Here is a 21069-nt window from a genome sequence, read left to right as displayed (position 1 = left end):
CATAAACCAAAGTAAGTTTCTGTGATTATTTTTTTAAAATATTAAACTGATGCAAAATGTGTATCTCTCTATGACCCCCATGAAAGCAGGAGTCAACAAATATGACTCCAACAATTAGAATAAGAAATTAAAATTTGATGCAATACATCCTTAATGGAAAGGAGTCCAGTAGCACCTTTAAGACTAACCAATTTTATTGTAGCATAAGCTTTCGAGAATCAAGTTCTCTTCGTCAGATGCATGATCATGCATCTGACGAAGAGAACTTGATTCTCGAAAGCTTATGCTACAATAAAATTGGTTAGTCTTAAAGGTGTTAATGGAAAGGAAATCTGTTCTTCATTACTGAAAAAAATAGTTACCTGGATGAAATATACTTGGTAAAAATACTTTTATTAGACCTAAACACCTATACTGGGATTTATACCAAACTAGAAAATTCACTCTGAAATTTTTTTTATTTAGATTGCAAAAGTATGGAAAATTACTTCAACACATTAAGACAGCTAAAATCTTATACAGTACAGAAGCTGAAATTCTGTTGCTAGATCCAGAGACCTCTTGCTGTATAAAATGAAGGTCAAAGGTTATGACAAGCAATATGCACTCACACGCCAGCTGTTGAAGAGTACATGATAAACACACTTAGGGTATACGCCACTGCTTCAATTTGTGGTACTGAACTCAACTTGACTTTTCCAAAGAGATATACAACTCTACATATAGTCTTGGTATGCCCATTCACATAGTACATTGAAAAGATTTTATTTTAAAGAATATTGCTACTTAGCAGCAGTTCAATCAGCAAAAACATTAACTTTATTATTTTTCCAAGATAGAGGAAGATCTTAACACATTTAAATGTTTTTCCAGCCTACCCATATAAACTTAATACTGTGAAATTGATCTATGGTCTAAAAAAATATTTAAAATCATGGCACAGAACTGTTATAGTTATTTTTACCAATAAGTATCTTACATATTTAATTACCTGAACAGACAAAAAGGGTAATGCTATGGAGAGTAGAACTTTTGGATGTGGGAGGTTCAAAATTCAAATTTCACACTACAGAGTGTGATCTATCTAATTGGATTTTTAAAAAAAAATGACATAGAAGCAATATAAAGTTTTAACAATGTTAAATAAAACGTATGAGACTCTTTGGTCCTTCAACTGATTTCCAATCTAATCCGATGCAATATCTTGCACAGTTTAGGTTACTCACATATGTAACATATTTAATTTAATTGTAATCTATACAGAAAGTGAATTTGTCTGGTACCTTTAAATGGCTAGAGGAATTATAGAGAACAAATTAAAGCCACTCTGCATACACACATGCTTAGGTTTGCAACAAGCGTCCTTCCCTCATTTAACCGAAGCTGATGAACAGCATAAAAAATGCACAGCACAACGTGTGAAATTATCTACTCATTTTATACAGGCTAATAATACCTATGACAATGGGAATACCATGACTGATATCAATTTGAAAAGTCTACTCTCATTTTAAATAAAATGTAGTGTAAACTTATCAGCTTATTGTTTTACTGCAAAAGAAAACTACTTTCTCACTGTTGTGAAACTAAACCAAGTAATATTAAGCACAGACTAACTAGTCTTCTGATGTATACTTGTCTATACAGTAATTAAAGCAAATCTAAATGAACAGGAAATATAAATATGCATGTATAAAAAAATTAAAGAGGAGAAAATCATAGGGCTGGTTCCCATGGAAGGATCTGGCAAAGCAGGTCTGTCTCCACCTTTCCATTTCTCCCAGCAGTCTGCTGCTTTCCCCAGAAACCCTCTCTGAGGATTATGGAACCCTTATGAATAAAATGCAGCACAGTACAGTGGGCTGTAGTGAGGAGGGGACAGTCAATCAAAATCATTCCCTCTTCTCTCAAGCGCAGAAGACTCAGGAAATGAGAATTTCACCTAATTCCCCTACTCACTGCAGCCACTGATACAATGGTACATTTTGTTCACAAGGGTCTACCAACTCTCAAGACCTTTACAACAAGCAGCAGGCTGCTGGGAGAAGGCAGGGAAAGATCTACTCCATTGTCTTCTATGATATCTTAACAATATTACGTATTCCTTGACTGTAGACATATTGCAACATGATCGAAACTGCACATTCAACTCTCCTGCCCACAATACAGTACACACCAAGATGTCTGGTAAATATTGGTACCTGCAAATATTTTTAAGCCTATACATCATAAGGAAATCAGTTACACAGGCCTTTGGTGAAGTAGAAGAACCGGTAGACTAAATTCAAATGAGTTGAAACACGTTAAGAACAATTATATCTTGGTGTTAAACACAGGTAGAGGCAAAGATATTGAGTGTAAGCACAGAACATCTAGGACCATTATGACACAGCCCACTAGATGCTTTTGTGAAGCTCTCATTCATTTCAGGGACGCTGCACAGGAACACTGTCAGCAATTCTGCCTTTAGCTTGCAATATATTCAGCAACGGCAATCTTTGGCTGTAGTTCTAAAGTATAAGAAGGGGTCTAAGAGATGAGATGACAAAACAATACTATCTCATATTTTTGCAATGTGTTTTTGAATGAAAAATGGAGAAAGTTCTTTTTCTTCAAATCAAGTAAAATTAGTAATGCGTACACATTTGTCGAAGTTAACACAATGTTTTCCCCCTTTAAGACAATTCTAAAACAATACATTTTTCATGACATGTAAACAATTTTACTCCTTGAAAACACTCTACCATGTGCTGACAGCACTACCATGTAAACACAAAGAAGAGATTTTGTAATTTACCCCCTAATTTTTGCCTAAATTTGCCAACTACAAAATAAACTTTTTGTACTATATGTCACACAGTGTATAAGTAGGGGCATTTCAAATGACCAGCATCATGGCTTCAGTCAATTCTTTATCTACCATCACTACTAAGCAGCTGTTACTTCCTTCACTGTTTAGCCAGAGGCTACAAATAGCTAGCTTTCAGCATAGTTAAAGATGCTATTCCATGTGGTTTTTAAATGGCTGAAACCTTAAATTAGGAACGAGTTCAATATTACGTTGTCTATTTCTTTCTATTAGCATCCCTGTGGCACACCAATGAGTTTTAACTTTCTATAGCAAAAATGCATACAAGAGGACACTTGGCATAGATCAGTCATGCTTTATCTTCTGAGAGAGCCTGAGTACATTGTTTTTTAAAAACTGGTTGTATCCAATTATTTTCATGCAGACTGGAACTTCCCTGCTTCCTACAGCAATGTCCCACAATACTCCCCAGGAGTTCAGCAGACATCTCCCTCTCCCTGCCAGGAACTGTACTGAGCACAATATTTTGGTGTGCTGTAGGAAGGGGGAAATCAACACACTTCCTGGCAGCAGACACATGCTGGATACAACAAAATATCTTGCTGCATCAGAGCAAGGCCAATATCCTTCAATACCCTCTGCAAGGTTCATTGCACTAATACTCCAGTGTACCATAATCTACCTTCTGTCCTTCTTAAACCCATTCTCCCTGCTTTTGCTATGAAATTATATGAACGATTTTTACAAATACTCTCACCATCAGCTTCAGCCATAATTTAACTATATATCATATTATGCTATGTTGGTTCTGTATCAAACAAACAATAGTTGCTTTTTTGCATAATTATTTTTGCTAGTCAGCAAGAAGGAGGGTGCCAAAACTTCAATCCTGACCACTAGAAATCTTGCTGAACCTATTTTACAAGCCATGGCTTCACAGCCATGAGGATTATAAATTTGCTGTAACCTCCACCCCATTTCCGATTAAATAAAATGTTCTTAGAGTTCTGGAGGCTTCACTCAGATTTAATATTGCAATTTTCTGGATATGTATGGAATCCACAGAGGACTATAAAAAAGGAAAGTTGTCATTTATAACTGCCAACACTAGAAAAATATCACTAAGAGCTATCCTTGGTATGCTTTTTCCTTACCAAAAGTAGCTTTAGCTAATTTACTGTTAAAATCACTTTTAAAGCAATTGTAACAAGATGGCAGTAGTGCTCAAGTCTTCTGGAGGAAAAGAAGGGTAACCACCCTGATGTATGAGGGAGATTAGGCGATTTAAGGCTAAATGTTGGTAAAGCTATTGTTTGCCTAGAGCAGCTGACAGACATGCACAACACATTTAGAGTAACTGCATTTTCATCTGATTAATTGCACTGGCACATGCCTGAAACCCAGACATACATACATCTTTCATGCAAAGAGCTCAGAAATATTTCTCAATTGGCCCCGAGGGTATCGTCATCTAAATATGGGAACAATTCACCATTTTCTTCTGTTAATCCTATCAATGGGCCCAGACTCACTTAACTGCATACCAAGACTGTAATCATATAGGTGGTAATCAGATAGCTCATTTTTTGTTACTATTATCCAGTGACTAGTCTGCCCTGGTAATTAAGAAGGCAATCACTTTGTACCCTTTATTAATCCACCCAAACTTCACTGAACTGATATGAAATTCTTAATATTTCTGTTACTGAAATATAAAAAGAGATTACAACTAATACTGCAAAATAATAGCAGTGAAGTTAGAAAGCCTCCAAGATAACCACCCATGGAGAGGCAAAATACAACGGATAGAAAAAATAATGCATCCATCTCTCTGCAATGTTATATACAGAAGATGTTGTTTTACATATGGATTGCTTTACAAGCTACACCTTGAAATCTACCACACATAGCATGAATGGTAAATCAAGAGAAAATAATGCTTAGTCTACAAAAAGTTATGCAGCTCAACAGCCCTTTAAAATAATGGCCAAAGGTAAATGTTAAATTGAACCGGTAAAGCTGCTACTGTTTGACAGACTTCCAGTAATGCAAATATTTTAACATGACAACCTGTAACAAGCATTTTCTCAACATGTATATAGCATAGTCACAATATTATTCAAACAAAAGGCAGTCTAAGGTGTAACAAAGCTGGCTTTGTTTAGAACTTCTATGACCCACAAAGTCATGCTACATTAAAAACTGACTTGTTAGTTGCAGCTGCACATATACCATCCCGCCCACCCCTCCAAGATATATGTAGTGTTTACTCCCTAACGCCAGTTCCCTAAACTTGTTCTTACAGGACGTCTCCAGTGAAGGCAAAGATTTTGTTAAATATGCACCACATTGTTTTTTAAAAAGTTATTGTACTGCAAACCCAAATGTTTCCTTAGTATCAAAAATGATCATCAGTACAGAATTGGCCACAGGTGGGAGAAGCTAACATATGGCACCCATTTTCACACTATCCATTATGGAAGTTTCTGTAGAATAAGAAAATGGTCACCAAGGTTATTGTTGAAGAGTACTATGGGTGCTTGGGTACTATGAAACAGAAGATATTGGATTTAGAGGCGAGCCCATTTGTGTAAGTACTTTATCCAGCCACTGCAAAGGCCCATGAAGATGAATTTCTATCCAGCATGGAGTGCTTGTAACATCTTGCCGGTGATATTCTGCTCCCCATCCCTACAAAACAGTAATATATATTTGTTAGCCTCAAAATTAAAAGTGAAACCAACAACTGATGCTATATCATTAGTACAATGAATTCAAAACTTTAAAAAATATCAGTGAAATGTCTAAGGGTGAGCATCAGAGTGCAGGAAGGGATGGCAAAATATGGCATGGTCCTCACTGCTCCCACAGAAAGTATGTCCTTTACAATGTTGTCACTACAGGAAACACACTATCCACTAAAGAATCTACACAGTGTTAAGATTCATGGGCTACCTGAATCTTAACACTGCATTGCTACATATTTACAAAGTGTGTGTTTGGGGGGAGGCGGGAATTATAGCTCACTGAGCCGTCTGAAGGCATGCAGCCAATCCTCATCCTGCTTGGGAAGAGCCATAAAGACAATATAGAGGGGAAATCCCTCTTTCTAGCAAGCACCTGTCTCAAAGTGGTCTATCCTGAAAAGATTAAATATGTTGCAAAAACTACATCTCACATGCATTCTCTAAGAGAAAGTGAACGGCATGACTAGATTTGCAACATTAATGTACAGAAAAAAATCAAGATGTTGGAGTTACAAATTCAAATATTGTTACTACGTATTAAAATTATCAGGGAAAATATCTGTCAAAAAGCCATTTCTGTCAGTTATCAGAGTTGAATCCATTTTGCTTAAATCATAACTAAATCATACACTAAAATAACAAATAAAGTACACTTACTTTTACAAAACTCATCCGAATTGTGCACATTTTGGTAAGTTCATACACAGCCTCAAACCCATGATTCACCGACTGAGCTAAAAGTTGAGCAAATTCCTGATTGTTAAAAATTTTTAGGCTACACCCGCTGGGAATCTTGCACACAGTTGTAGGGTGAAATGCATGGTGGTAGTTGCAATTTCTGCTCTGTACAAATATACTGCTGTCACTCAGGCACTCAGCATAGACTTCCCCACCAACATAGTAGAGATGGACACCTGAAACACCAAATTGAAAAAAAAGCCTTAAAAATGTAACACTCCCTAGATTTCAGCTTGCTTTTTATTTCAAAGGACTATCAAAGTAGCAGTTTCTAGAGACTGGGGAGGGGAATTGTGGGAAGATGTCTGCCAGTTGCTTAACATCTAGCTGACCTTCTGTTTCCCTTCAGTTGCAGGGATGTGAAACCTGGGTGCTGCCAGAGGTGTGAGCGTTTTGAAGAGTCAAAGACCTCTTGGCCCCTAGGCTACAGCTCACAATGTGAGGCCTTGAATGTCCAGCCCAGGATGATGTTTAATGTATTTTTTTTTGTTCTTAAACTGTATTCTGTTTACTGAAACTGTACTGGGTATTTTCTATGATCCGCTTTAGATCCCCAAGATAAGAAATGCCTTAAGTCAGAGTATACTTTCATTTCCAATATCCAGTACCTTACCAGCCACTAGATGTCCTCTTCCCACAAACTACACAAAGAGATTTTTCAACATATAAACACCAAACGGTATTAAAAGATTACCCATTTTATTAAAGCTAGTATCCTGTTACTGCAAGCTTTTAATCCAGAAATCACAAGGAATATGACAATGTAGATTAAAGCATCTGTTTATATGGTAATCTGATTACTCAATTAAATGCATTATGCCAAAGCATATCATACCGTTTCCCCCCTTTATCAGCATTGGTTCATTTTGGACTATTAAAATAATTTCTCGACTCTCACATCCCTAGTCCCTCCCTTTTCCTTTAACAGGCCTACTTAACAGTTGGAAAATCTTCAATGTTTTATTTTGTTGTTAAGACAACTAGCTATGCAAGTATCAGGAAGCCAAACATTCACAAAGACACTCAAATGTGTGTATGAAAAAATCAAGTTTTTAAAGTCACTAAGAAATACACCCAAGATTGTTAAATATGAAATGAAATGATATGAAAATAGAATGTCTTATGGTACAATTATTTGCATTATATATCTGCTATATATTTTCTAGCTGAACCACAGTAGTTTACAAAAAATATATAGTGTATTACAACAATTGTATCTATTACTTCATTAAGTCCTAGTCTATATAGGAAGACTGCTTACAATCCTGGAAAGCATGTTATTACCTTTTCCAATATGTCTCCGGGTATTCTCAATTGTTGAGTTACGATTAACATTAGAGAGTAAACCTAAGCAGAATCTATTCTTGTTGTTGGAAGGATCTGTAAATCCATCTACTAAGATACTAGTAGAAGAAGCATGAAAAGCTTCCCCAACTCGATTGTTTAATTCGTAATACACAATTGAACACCAGTGCTTGGGTTCTTCATAGGCAACAGGGTGAACATCTATGAAATGAATGAACAAACAAAATAAATTTATATTTAGTATCTCAAAGAGGCACACTAACATAGCTAGCATTAATGCATCATTCTTGTATGTTCTTTGATATCTTCATGTGCATTTAGTAAACTTTGAAACAATCCTGAGGAGTATCATCGATTCCTGGTTATAGTTGGACACTTAGGGCTCAGATAAACTAGTGTGCCTAGTGAATCTCCAATTCAGATGATATCTAAAATCAGAAACTTCCAGAAACTAAAATCAGAAATGGTCTGTAACCATTATGCTATCTGACTCAAAACTCCATGAAAGTGTTTAACTCCAATCCATACGCTTACTTCTTTAGATCACATTCAAAAATATGGTCATGTATCCAAATTTAGGCTGAAGAAATGGAAAAGCTGTTTAAGTTGGAGGAAAGTTGCACATTTTGCTTTGTGAAGGGGTATGACTCATACCATTGAAGGAACTTTCAAGACAGCATATATTAAAAACATTTACATTTATCAACAAAAAGTTTTATATTAAAATTCTAAGTTATTCATCCGTTTAGCTGGCAGGTTCACTGAACACCAATTAAAACATAAGTATTTATTTATGTCATTTATATCAGTGGCAAGGACAAGCGAGTATCCTGGAATGTTGATAATCAAATCTATATCCTAAAGGCAGCTTTTCCTTTCAAAATCATTTTAAAAGTAGGTATCATCAATTGGGTAGATAAAATATGTTTTATAAACTTCTCCAAATTCTTATCTGCTGCATAACTTTGAATTTTCTCCACTGTTCAACTGCCCAAGAATATTACAACCATGTATAAAAAGTTCATTCCAGTGTTTAAAACTCAACTTAATGCCATTTAAATCTCCAAATGTGTCTCTAACAGTTATCCAAATCTACATCCTACCCTGTTCTGTAGGTTCAAGGTAGCATATAACAAGTAGCTTTCTGCCAGTGTACCATCCAGTTGCCTCCCAGACTCCCGTCTGCTCTGAGATTTTCCTTCCTTTCATTATTTGCAAATATTCCCAAAACTTGGAACTCTCTCCTTCTCAAACTCCAGTTCTAAGCATATTACACCAGTGTGGTTGAAACTTGCATGAGAAGCCTTATCAGTTTACCAAACAAACCTTTGGTTACTGTTTGTGCGCACCATCTCCTCACACCCAGCATAAAATCTAAGACAGCAACTCCTTTTAATTAATGTAAGGAATAAGAGAGGACGGTTTCTTCCCTAACACTTAGGCTTCTATAGTAGGAATCTGAATCTGACTGAAAAGAGGATCTCATTTATATGGACAGATCTGTCTTCTCAATAGAGCTGCGAGGTCTCCCACTGCAGATGGAGATTTTCCACTGGCAGCCTGCAACTCCCTGCTGTTGCTTGTTAAGAGTGTCACCAGAAAAAATAAAGGAAAATTAAGGAAAAAGCAATGTAGTTGTGCCGGGCCAAAGGTTCAGGATTCCACTGAAAGTGTATAATTAAACCAACTATACCCCACAAACTCTCCTGCCAGTTGCCAGTGATCAACTGACAACCCTACTTCCCAATTACATGTGGACACAGCTTGAAAACATATGTTGCCCATCAATAGCTGCTAGTACCAACGAGCTTCAAAAAGATGAAAAGGATAAAGCCAGTAGACTTAATGACAGAACTCTACGACAGCAAGTAGAAATTCTCCCTTGGCATCAAATTATTAACAGATCTACTAAAAACATTTAGTTTACCTCTGCTGGAAATATTTGGCATTATCTGAGGAATCATATTACTGCTTGTGTCCATAGACTGTGAATTATCTTGACCTATTTGATCTTCAGGAGGCATATATGCAGGTGGTGGTGTGTCTGCTAATATAAAAAAGAATAAAAATCAGTACACTTTATAAAGCCTAGTAAAAGTCCCTGTTCTATACTTTCCCATTTATCAGTAGTTCCTTTTTCTGTCTCCATTTTTCTGTTCCTCCAGGAAGTAATAATATTCTGTTTAATGTATTTTATGTCACTTTTCAGCAACTGAGATTGGTTTATGAAAATGCATGTCACGAAAAAAGAGATCCCAAAACAGAAAACTCATTCTTTATCTGCGCCTTGCAGATTTCCACCCAACTTTACTTTTTTTTTTTTTAGTGCATGCGAGATTGTGTTATACCATGTCCTGTCTTCCAGTTTCTGTAGAAACTGGGCATGCGTAGTATGTTCTCTAATTTCCCGCTCAAAGGCTCTGTCAGTTTCACTTCCCCTTTTAAGAGGCAAAGAAGAAATAAACAAACCTTCTGAGCAGAGATCTCCCTGGCTCTGCAGAAAAGTGAAATTAACAAAGCCTTCTGATCACTTTTAAAACTCAGCTTCCCAGCTAAAACAGCAACTCTCTTCACATGCTCCTCATGTAATTCATCTCTTGTAGCTTGGCTCACAGTTGGACGGTCTTGTGTGGATTATTAGAGCCATCTAGCTCATATCAATAGATACAGAGAGTGCAGAGATACACAGAGTGTCTGAGAATAACAGGAATGTCTAACTTCATAGAAGTGAAGATACGAGTCAAGGATGGATGTATTGGTTGAGTCAAAAGATACTCAGCGTTTGAGAACTTGTAATCACTAATTTAACACAGACTTTGTTAAGATAAAATATAGAAAGAATGAACTAACAATTTTTATTTCCTTTGAGAAGATGATTCAAATATAGAGAACCTTGTTTGGTGTTTAAAGTTATAAGATAATTAGTTAACAAAGAATGTGACTCCTTATCAGGCAGGATAAGAAGATTATCCTGTTAGATGATTCGGAAACCTCATAAATATAAGATACTTTTTTGGACTTGTAATAGCTCTCCATTAATGATCTATGTAGATATAATAGATGTTATGACTTCTGTTGACTGAGATATTGTTAAAACATAATTATTCAACATTCTTAATAAAGACTTAGAATGGAAGTAGAGATTCTGTAATTGTATATACTTGGTATTATGCCAGATAACAAACCTAAAATGTTACTTGAACTGTACCTCTTGCCAGGAGTTACAGTATTTTTTTTAAATTAAATATGTACTTTATTTAAAAATGTATCAATATAACCAGAATACAGATATATACAAAAGATATTAAAATTTATAAAATACATTATCAAACTAAGTTCACTCATCCTGTCACCACAGACATAAAACTCTTCACCATCAAATAAATATAATTTCTATTTCCAATTATATAGTATAATTGCTAGTTCTATTCTTTATATTGCTCTTGATCAGAAAGGTTCATACTGTAAGTATTTCTATTTTTCTGAGAAGCGGTTCACTAAAGTATAGATCTCCTTTATTTTCAACAACAAATTTTGCAGCTTAGGAGTATTTTTTTTTATTCCATTGCCTGGAAAAAAACAGCCTGGCAGTAGTAAGCACATGTAAGGCAACCAACTGCTGATCTCTAGATAAATCAGGAAAATAATTCAGCAAGAGTATCTCTGGTCTATGGGGAATTTGTTCTTCCAATCCTATTGATACAATTTTTACCATTTGCTACCAAAAATTGGATGCACATATGAAAGAACTCTGCCTTATCTTCTTTACAAAACCAGCATATGCAGGTACTGGTCTTACACATTTTTGCCAGTCTTGAATGATTTGATACAGGAAAGCTACCTAGATACTTAGGGCTTCTTAAGTGCATGCCTATATCTGAATTAGGCCTGACCAGAGTCATTCAGAACACTGTACACCATCTCAGATCCATTCATAACTCTTTTTGACTATAAAATCAATCAGACTGTTACAGCTTTAATAAAGTCTTTTTCAGCTGTAGTGCCAGCTGCCTGGAATAGCCTTCTAAAGTCAGTTAAGAGGGCTCCTACACTGTTCTAGTTTCAGAGGCATAGTAAAGGCTTTTACTTAAATGAGAGGGGCTGAGGGCTTTGAAAAACTGAATGATAGATGCATTATTTCTGTAAGTTTTTCTGATTATATTTTAACTGTTATATACAGCACTTGGATAGCACTGATTTGTATGCTGCAATGGACGACAAGAAAGGTAGGGTATAAATTATTTAAATAAAGCAAACCAAATTTTCACAGTACAGCCAGGCACTGAGGGAAATATCTAAATCACTAGATTGTTAACCAAGACAGATGCAACAAAAATATTACCTTATTAAACCACAGGCCACCTATTATTCTTATAAATCAAACTTTTCTGTTAATTCAAACTGCTAGAGATGTAATGAAAATGAGATTCCTCTCGCTCACATGTTGCTGTTTTCTAGGGTCTTAAGAAACTTTTGATCAGAAAAGGTAAACCAAATGACGGACCTCTTGTTCACAAACTTAATAACCGAATGTATGCAGAAAAGCGTGGGTGGTGACTGACTCTCAGAAAGGCAGGATATGCTGTGCTGCTCATATTGCCAAACATCTATTAGTAAAGTGTGTAAGGCCAAAGATCTTACAGAAATCCAAACCCAGGATGTAGAAGCAGTTGACTTAGTTCTAATATATCTAACAAGGAATGAATTGCTTACAAAAGATGTCAAGGGTCACAAACATTTATTTAAAACCTGCATCTATTTTTAGAATGTTTTAACTAAGTATCTTGCTTCTAGCAAACCTCCTCTCTGTTCTTTCTGATTCTTTTCCCCCTGAATGTCTCTCACTTCTTTTACAAAGTGTATCTGATGTCAATTGCATTGTTGTAAGAATAAGACAGCTGAAAACAGAGGACCTGTAATATAGATCTCTCAAAAGATTGCATTGATGTATCTATTTGATGGAATTTCATGGTTATTTATATAATGGGGTGAGGTGAAGCACATTTCAACTGAAGAATTATAATTCCTGTTTTCTATGCATTTATTGATGTCTTAATTTCCAAATTCAATTAACTGCTACTCTTCCATGCCACAAACCTTGCTACATTTTTATAGCTAGATTAACATCCACTTGAGTCCAGCATCATTTGGATCCTGTCTTCACACACTATAGTTACAGTATTACTAAGTGCTTTTCAATGCTCCTGATTTTGCTCTTAAGCCCCCCTGAGTCATGTTAAGCAAACCACTAGAACTCCATCTTCTGAATTTCATGGAGAGGTAGGTACGTTGCACGGCACTGGCCCCTTTAGTTTACAGATTTTTCACTTTCAGCTATGTGTCCCTAAATGAAGTCTGTTCTTCCCAGCTATCATGCAGATGGCTCCAACTACTATTTTAAACTCCAGTTCTTCTGATTCATAACAGTTACCCACCCTACAGACTTTCACTTTTTGGTTGTAAATTACACATACTTCTACTTAATATTCAGTGTTTTCCTCTCATTCTTCCTCAACCCTGCCATTTCTCTCAGCACACTGGAGATACTGGAAAGTATTTGTAGACAGGATGAAAATACTCTTTGCCCACAGATGGACTCTTGCTACAATTATCAGTTTTCTTCCACCAAAGATTTATTCTCCTCTTATTCTCTGTGTACTCCGCTGACTTTAATACCCATGACACCATGGCTCCAATTATTTTCCCCTAGATTTTAAATGCTCATCTTCTTCTTAAACAAAACCCACTTCTTTTCCACTGAGTTTCTCTGCTCTATGTTGACCATGCCATTTAATTACCGTTTTTATAATGGGTCTTCCTGTTAAATTCTGCCCCAGCATCAGGTTTTCAAGAATCTAATTTTACCTTATTCTTGTGCCCTTCTAATCCAAGATACGTAAAATTAAATAGTCTGTTTTCACCCATAACCTTATTACGAATATTCTGTCCCACCCTACCCATCCACAACAGGTTTGAGTATAGGAAAATAGGTGTACATTAAAAGCTGTGCACTGTTGTCTCTAGACTAATCTCAAAGCTTCAAGTAATATCTATTATGCTTGTTATAGATACACATAGTATGATATACACATTATACTCCTGGCTTCATTATAGAAATTTTGTTTTCAACCGACATCACACACAGGTAGTTCTTACCTGGTAGCTGAAATGGGCTAGATGGCCCAGAACTAGCTGGAGAATTTGGATAAGTACTACTGGCAGGAGAAGGTGGATAAGGACTGTTTGGAGAAATGGGAAATGGAGTGCTGTTGGGCTGCTGGAACGAATCTGGAAATGTGGCATTCTGTGGCATGTGCGGCTCATTGTGGCTTAGATTTCTGAACTGAACCAGAAGGCTATGTTGTGGGTTGAATTCACTATGTCTTGGCACTAAGACTGGAGGTAGAACTGAAAAAGAAGATAATATAACCAAACAACTGTTTTACCATAAGCTACAGTTATTATCTTTATAAACAAGAAGGCAAAAAGAAATGTGCTTTCCAAAAGCTTACTTGTCGTAGTGCTACACTGTATTTCATAGTTTTGAAAAACCAGCTATACATGCCACAGAAGTCTAGCAGGGGAACAAGGTGCATCCAGACAGATGAATAGAGCTTATGAAGCATGATCAACTAATCACTTAAGGCCAAATTAAAACAAACTGCGCAGAATGCTGTAGAATACTACACTGAAATATTCCCCTCTACTATATTATAAATATCTATAAGGAATCAATGAGAAAGACCAAAATAGCACTTTAGCATTTTTAGGAATAAAACCAATTAGTCAGTGAAATGTTTACTACAACCATCTATGCTAGTAGCAATATCAGAAATCCTGTTTCAAGCAGCAAAATACGTAACAGAAGAAAGCAATGCACACAGCAGACATTCAGCAGCAACCTTTCTTAAGACACAACAGATTTCACAAACATTGTAACCAATTTAGATCCGATCCCCTACTTTCAACTTTCACCAGGCCATTTCCTGTGCAAGTCATAAAATCAGTCTACAAGTGGGACAGCTGCAAGGACCTGTGCGGGGTACCTCATTTTCCTCAGCTTCACTATTTTCCTTCCCTGGAAGTTACCATAGCCCCTCTCCCTTTCCTGCATCCTTTCGTTCTTCCTACCCAACAGCTAACTTACCTTTATCTCCCCCACTACCACCACCAGCCTACTCTGGGAAAAACCAGGGCTCAGTTGTGTGGTACAGGCTGCTAGGCCAGGCCCAGCTGTGTGGTAGGGTGTCCACAAGGTTATTTTATGTGTAACTGGCCCAAGGTCACCCAGTGAGATTCTACTACAGAGTAGTGATTTGAATCTGGGTCTCTCAGATCTTAGTTTCTAACCACTACACCACAGTGGCTTTTGTAGAGTGGTTGCTGTTGAGCAATAGCAAGCAGGCAAGCCTGGGTAACTCATGCAAGTCACATGGTAGCAAGCAGCTGGTAGTTGCTGGTGGACCTGACCCCAGTAATTCCTCCCTTAAAAGCCAAAACAGCCCTTGAATAGGCCCCGCACCAACCCCCATCCCCTTTACTGACAGAAACTATGATAGAAGGCTGGCAATATGGTTGTGGCTGCCTAGCAACAGCCATGGAGGGCATCCATTTCTTAAAGCTACAGGTACTCTTTTTATCATTGGGAAGCTAACTCCCACTTTTTTTTAAAGATTTCAGATTTTTCTGCAAATTTGGGATATTTTTCAGGTTTGTATGGTTTGTCTGTTCATAGCTCCAATCTCTGGATTCAAGTACCCATAATTTGACTATACTGAGAATTAGATATTATTTTGGAGAAGTTGAGTGGATGAAAATAATATCTTAATTCCATTCATACGCACCTGGGCTCTCCACCCTTTTGTAATGATAAGGATTGATACAGACTTCCTTCTGCTTGGATCCAAAAGGAAATTCACAAACGTCCAATGGCTTCAGCTCATGATGACTCTGCAGATCAGGCCAACGCCACACACGGCAATAAATAACATGAGGGAGACCTTTGCGGTGAGAAACTTGAAGTCGTCCATCTAATGAGCGAGGAATAGTAACACATTTACTGGGCTGTCCAGGACTGCTCAGTGCTTTCTCTAGCTCTTCCATTGCTCCTTTTTTCTTTTTCAGTTTTTTAACCAAAGCATCAACAGCTTTTTCTGCCCATTTTTCTTCTTCATCTCCTTGCTTCCAGCCCAACAGACGCTTTACAGCTGGGCTAGTAAAAGAGAACAGGCTGGCCATTGACGTCATTTGACAAGTCTTCAAGCAATTTTTAGAAATAAATTGATGATTGTCAGTCAACTTTTTTTTAAATCCAATGTAAAGATTCTTCTTAGTTAGGCCTGTTAAAAATAATTACAATTCATTAGTTGCTGTCACCTCACTTCAATAAGGGATACATACAGGATAAGCAGATATTTTAAAATCTATTACTATCCTCATTAACTTTGATTCCATTTTTTAAAAACATAATTGTTTTTACAACACATCCTAAGACTTGTTTCTACTTGCTCTGCACTCTGTTGTAGAGGTGGTCTTCTACTGCATAACATGTTCCCCTGATATTAGCAGAAGCACTTAAAACTGGAGAAATGCTCCCCAAAACAGAAAGGGAAGAAGCAAGTCTCAGAATCAAGCCATAATGCTTACTCATAAAAGGAAATGACATTACCAGGAACCTGATATATTGGTAAAGAATGGAGAATCTGGTGACTTGATGGAGGTGCTATGGCTCAGTGATAGAGCATCTGCTTTGCATACAAAAAATCTCAGATTCAGTCCCCAGCATCTTCAGAATAAATCAGCTGGTAGGTGATGTGAAAGACCTCAGCCTAAGGCCCTGGAGAGCTACAGCCAGTCTGAATGGACAATATTGACCTTGATGGACCAACAGTTCATCAGTATAAGGCAGCTTCATGTGTTTAATGACTGCACAGCCCTTCAAGCATAATTTCTTGCATTTTACATCCTGGATTAAGTGATATCAGACTTCGATTAAGTATGGAATATTTTTAAAACTGTAACTTTTTTAAAACTCTCAAACCAAGAGAGTTTTATAGTACATAGTTACTTCATTTTTGTAGTTTACATATTTTGTAGCCAAATGGCTGTTTTAAAGTCTTTTGTAAGACACACTGAGAACATTCTGAAAAATGGGATATACGTTTTTAAAATAAGTGTATCTGTAAGTGGAACAGAAGGATTTAAAACAACACCTGCAACAGGTAACTGTGCATGCACCAAGTTTTTAATAAAAACTAGGCAAAGTACATTGGAGCTGTATTATATATTAAGGAGGTGGCAGTAGTAAACAGCCACCAGTTTTACATCTGGTGTGCTATAATTCTGGCTGCATGACAGGACTGCCAGGCCTCTCACTATGGCAGGAGCCCCTCTTTGCCTGCTCCCATTCCAAACAGCAGCAGGAGGGGGGGGTGGAATCAGTTTTCAGAAGGCGAATTTTTTCCCCAGCATTTCCAGTGACTCCTATGGCTACCCTGTCACTTCCAGGTTTTCCCTAGAAGTGATGTGGCAATGCCGGTGATATCATATGTCCCCCTGCCCAAGTCCCCACAACTAACCCTCCTGCTGGTTGCTAGGCTTGATCTAGCAACCTTACTGCATAAGCAGCTCTGGTTTGTGTAAACTAGTTCATTGCATGAAACCTAGTAGACCACAATAAGTAAATTCCAGTTAGTATGTTGATTTCATGCTTCTAAGCCAATCTTCCTTGCACTGACTGGCTGCTGGTTAAGCCTCATTACATAGGTACTCTCTTTGGTATTCATCAGCTGCAAAATCTCTCCTGGTTCTTGGCTAAAGATTACCAGTCATCCTGCTCTCATTTCTATCCAGCCACTGCATTCTTTCAATGATATCATGAAGCAAAATAGATTATATGGCGCTTCACCCACACCTTTACATATTTTGTCACATTTCCTAACCTTGTTTTCTCTTAAAGGGGAATTAAAAGCTTCAAGTCATTACTCACCCACCCTCTTCTAAGATATTAAGGGGGAGCTCTTTTTACATGTTGAAAGGTATGGCACCGAGCAGGCTGCAAACGGTTTTTGACTAACAATATTTTGTATGGAGTATTTATATTGTATATATTGGGAAACTGAATAAAAATGTTAAGAGGTCTTCTGCCCCAATACCTTTCGTTTCTTCCTTAGAAAAGGTTGGATATGCAGTTCTGCATCACTATACTGGTGGCAGGCAGAGAGATGGCCAAGGCAGTGAAGGAGTGTGTCGAAAACAGTATTTGTAGCTCAATAGAGCTGAAACTAGGACCCTCGTTTGTCCTATTCTGTGTTGGATGTTTTTCTGATTTATGCACAGTATTTGATACCTTCAGTGGTGATCTTGATGCTATGCTGGGGTTTGCCCAAGTCTAATGGATGTTCGTTTCTCCCAACATTTTCCTCAAAGCGAGAACATGCCGGCTCCGACTCCCATGTGGTTCGGCTTGCCAATTCGGGAAAAATATACGAATCAGACCTGATTTGCAAAGATTCGGGATTTTCTAATCAGCCCCAGAGCGCCGCGTCTATTTCGGAAACTCCAAATCAAAGGTTCCCAAAGCAATTTATATCGCTTCGGGAAGCTTTGGGTCAAGGAGCTTAAATGCCCTTTTCCGTGCCGCTGCACAGTATCACAGAAAGGGGCTTTTAACCCCCAAAACAGCTGCTTGGCAGGGAGTTCCGCTCCAGGCAGCAGAGTCAAGCTGGCAGGATTAAAATGCCCCTTTCTGTGCCGCTGCCCCAAATCACCTGGAGAGTTCCCAGCCAGACAGCTGAATCAGGAATTCCAAATTTTTTTTTGTTGCATATCCCTACTTACCATCACAGCAATCAGGATCACCCAGAGTAAAAAATGCAGAATGGATTATTAAGGCTCAGCTCATGCGCTGTGAGAAGATCCCACAAGTTTTCACAACAGATTCTAGCTTTAGTGGCTAGGAAGATACTGCCTTAATCTCTCACAACAAGATAGTTTTAGCTAGAATTTGTATATGCTACAACTGAGGGAGGAGAGATTCCCAGGCAGTATTGCTGACAATTGGTTGGTTTAGTAGTTTAACAATTGTGCAAAACAAAAGACATGCAATGAGGTATTTTCAGACGATCTGTCTTTCCAATAGGAGGGATACTGTGTGGACAATTAATGCTAGTGAGAAATCTGACAGAGGTGGAAGTGCATAATGCATCCAACAAAAATGGGCCAAAAAATTAGCTGAAAAGATCAGGAGAAAGGTGAGAGTGTGAAAAGGGCCCACGCAGATTTTTCTGCTGCTCTATGCTGTCTCTCTATATAGTAAAGAATGGCTAGGATTAGCAATGCTGCTGAACAAACTGGGATTTTTTGTATTTGAACTACACAAGAATACTAGACAGTATTAATCATATAATACTGTCATAATCATAAACCAAATATAAACTATGGTTTAAAATCCCAGTTTAGTACCCACCAAGAAACCACAGTTAGTTTGGCAGCCTGCAAGCAGACGCCACACTGAAGTCTAATCATGGTTTATCAACTGTAGTTTATTATGATGTCTCAAAATGTTTTTCAGACCTTGTAAAATAGATTCTGACTCCAATAATAAGTAACATATTGCTCCTTTTATACTTAATAGATGATCAAATTTTTTTAAAAAAATAAAAAGGAGTAATGATGACAAGCGGAACTGGTGTGCTGTGGAAACATGTTGATAAGACCTCATAAAAATCCCTGAAGAATACTCAACAAATACAGACAGACAATAGGCAGCTGGCAAAAAGCAGGCACTAAACAAAGAAAAAGGATGTCAATAACAAAGTCACTTCCGCTCCTGCTGCAGAATATTGTCTTTTTAAGATAAATTCTGGAAAGTCATAACAGCTGGCTGAGACTGGAACACAATTTCAGTCCATCAAACTTGTGTAACAACAACAATAAATAAATAAATAACGATTCTTTGGTTGCTTCTGAAAAAAAATTGTTGCCTATAGGTGATCCACTATTAACTATGAGCGTGCACAGATACAACAGCTACGTGCTTTCCCATCTGAAAAAAACAGCTAAATACCTGCTGCATTTGCACTTACATCCTCAACTGAAGGCAATTTGTGCAGCAAGACAAACAGCACATTTTATTTTTTTTTTATTTTTTTTTTTTAATAAATTTTTTATTTTTCATAGCTACAAAACACTACACAAAACTATCACAAGGAAAGGGGAGAGGGAAGGGACAAAGGGGGGGTGGAAAAAGAAAAGGGGGGGAATGAACTACAAACACTAAACACTACACTTCAATGTTTCCCTTCATACTGTCAATACAAAAATAGCTCCATAAAATAATGATGGAGTGGTTAATCATACAGAGAATAAACATTTCAAATTCTGGTTAAACTTTCCTCCCCCTTCTAGGTCCCGGACGCAATTCTCTCTGTGCAACTGCTGTTGCGATGCTCTCCTCCTCCCCCCCCCTCCGGCTCCTCCTTTTCTTCGTTCTTGATGCAGCAGAGTTCTGGGTTTTTATTCTCAAAATCCTTTAGTTGATCTTCTGATAATATCTTATAGGCCTGATCTTTATATCTGAACCATATTCCTTCCGGGAATAACCATTTGTACTTTATTCCATGGTCCCTCAGAAGTGCTACAAACTTTTTATATTTAAAACGCCGTTTCCGGACTAGAAATGGAACGTCCTTCAAAATCTTGACTTTCAAACCCATAAAGTCCAAATCCGCATTGTATGAGTTATATAGGATGGTGTCCCGAATCTTTTTAGATGAAAAGTCAATAATGATCTCACGAGGCAACTGTCGCTTTGTTGCATATTTTGAAGAAGCCCGACGGACCTCCAAAATGGCGCTTTTAACCTCTTCTTTAGTCGTCCTCGCGGGTGTCGCCAGTAATTCCGAGACCAAATCCCACAGATCCTCATTTTCCTCCTCTTTCACGTTTTGGAGACGCAAAATTGTCTGCGTTCGTTCCACCTGTAGCCCGATCAGCTGGTTCTCCACCAACTTCAGGTCCTTTTTTGTAGCCTTCACAAGTGACGCACTTTCCAGAGCAGACTTTTCTGCCCCCCCCGCTGCTGCCTTAATGGTTTTCACCTCGCTTTCAATTGAGCCCACCCTTTGATCAGTTTCGTTCAGCTTGTCAACAAAGGGTTTTATAGCTTCCACCACCGCCCTGCGTACCAACTCTTCGAGCGACTCCCCCTTCTGCAAGGTAGCCGAGATTGACTTACCGAGAGCGGGACTTTGCCTCTTTGCTGCCATTTGGGGGGGGGGGCGCCAACAAAATTCTGGAACTCAACGAAGGGGAAGAGCGAGTCTTCTTCAGATCAACCTCTCCTTCACAAACGCTTGTAGAACAGAAGGGATTCGCTTGTTTACAGGCTTCCGCCTGTTTCTTTTACTTGCCGTTTCTCGTTGCCCGGCGGCACTCGAGGCGCCGCGCACATCTGCCGGCCTCCATAGG

General features: G+C 37.9%; 1 protein-coding gene across 1 annotated transcript in view; it reads right to left on the bottom strand.

Annotated features, from left to right (window-relative positions):
- Window positions 1-299: 299 nt before the first annotated feature.
- Window positions 300-21069, bottom strand: part of SMAD5 (SMAD family member 5) — a 37453-nt gene continuing 16683 nt past the window's right edge. The window contains exons 2-7 of the mRNA XM_054977340.1: window positions 15444-15938; window positions 13756-14007; window positions 9527-9646; window positions 7579-7800; window positions 6214-6470; window positions 300-5500 (exon numbers count right to left, since the gene is read on the bottom strand). Coding sequence (XP_054833315.1) covers window positions 5357-5500; window positions 6214-6470; window positions 7579-7800; window positions 9527-9646; window positions 13756-14007; window positions 15444-15846 — 1398 coding nt within the window. The 5' untranslated portion in view covers window positions 15847-15938 and the 3' untranslated portion in view covers window positions 300-5356. The remainder of the gene's footprint in view (window positions 5501-6213; window positions 6471-7578; window positions 7801-9526; window positions 9647-13755; window positions 14008-15443; window positions 15939-21069) is intronic.

Source organism: Eublepharis macularius, chromosome 4 (genome assembly GCF_028583425.1).
Source record: "Eublepharis macularius isolate TG4126 chromosome 4, MPM_Emac_v1.0, whole genome shotgun sequence".
Lineage (NCBI taxonomy): Eukaryota > Metazoa > Chordata > Lepidosauria > Squamata > Eublepharidae > Eublepharis > Eublepharis macularius.
The sequence above is the reverse complement of the archived record's forward strand: the minus strand, read 5'-3'. Positions and strand labels throughout refer to the sequence as shown.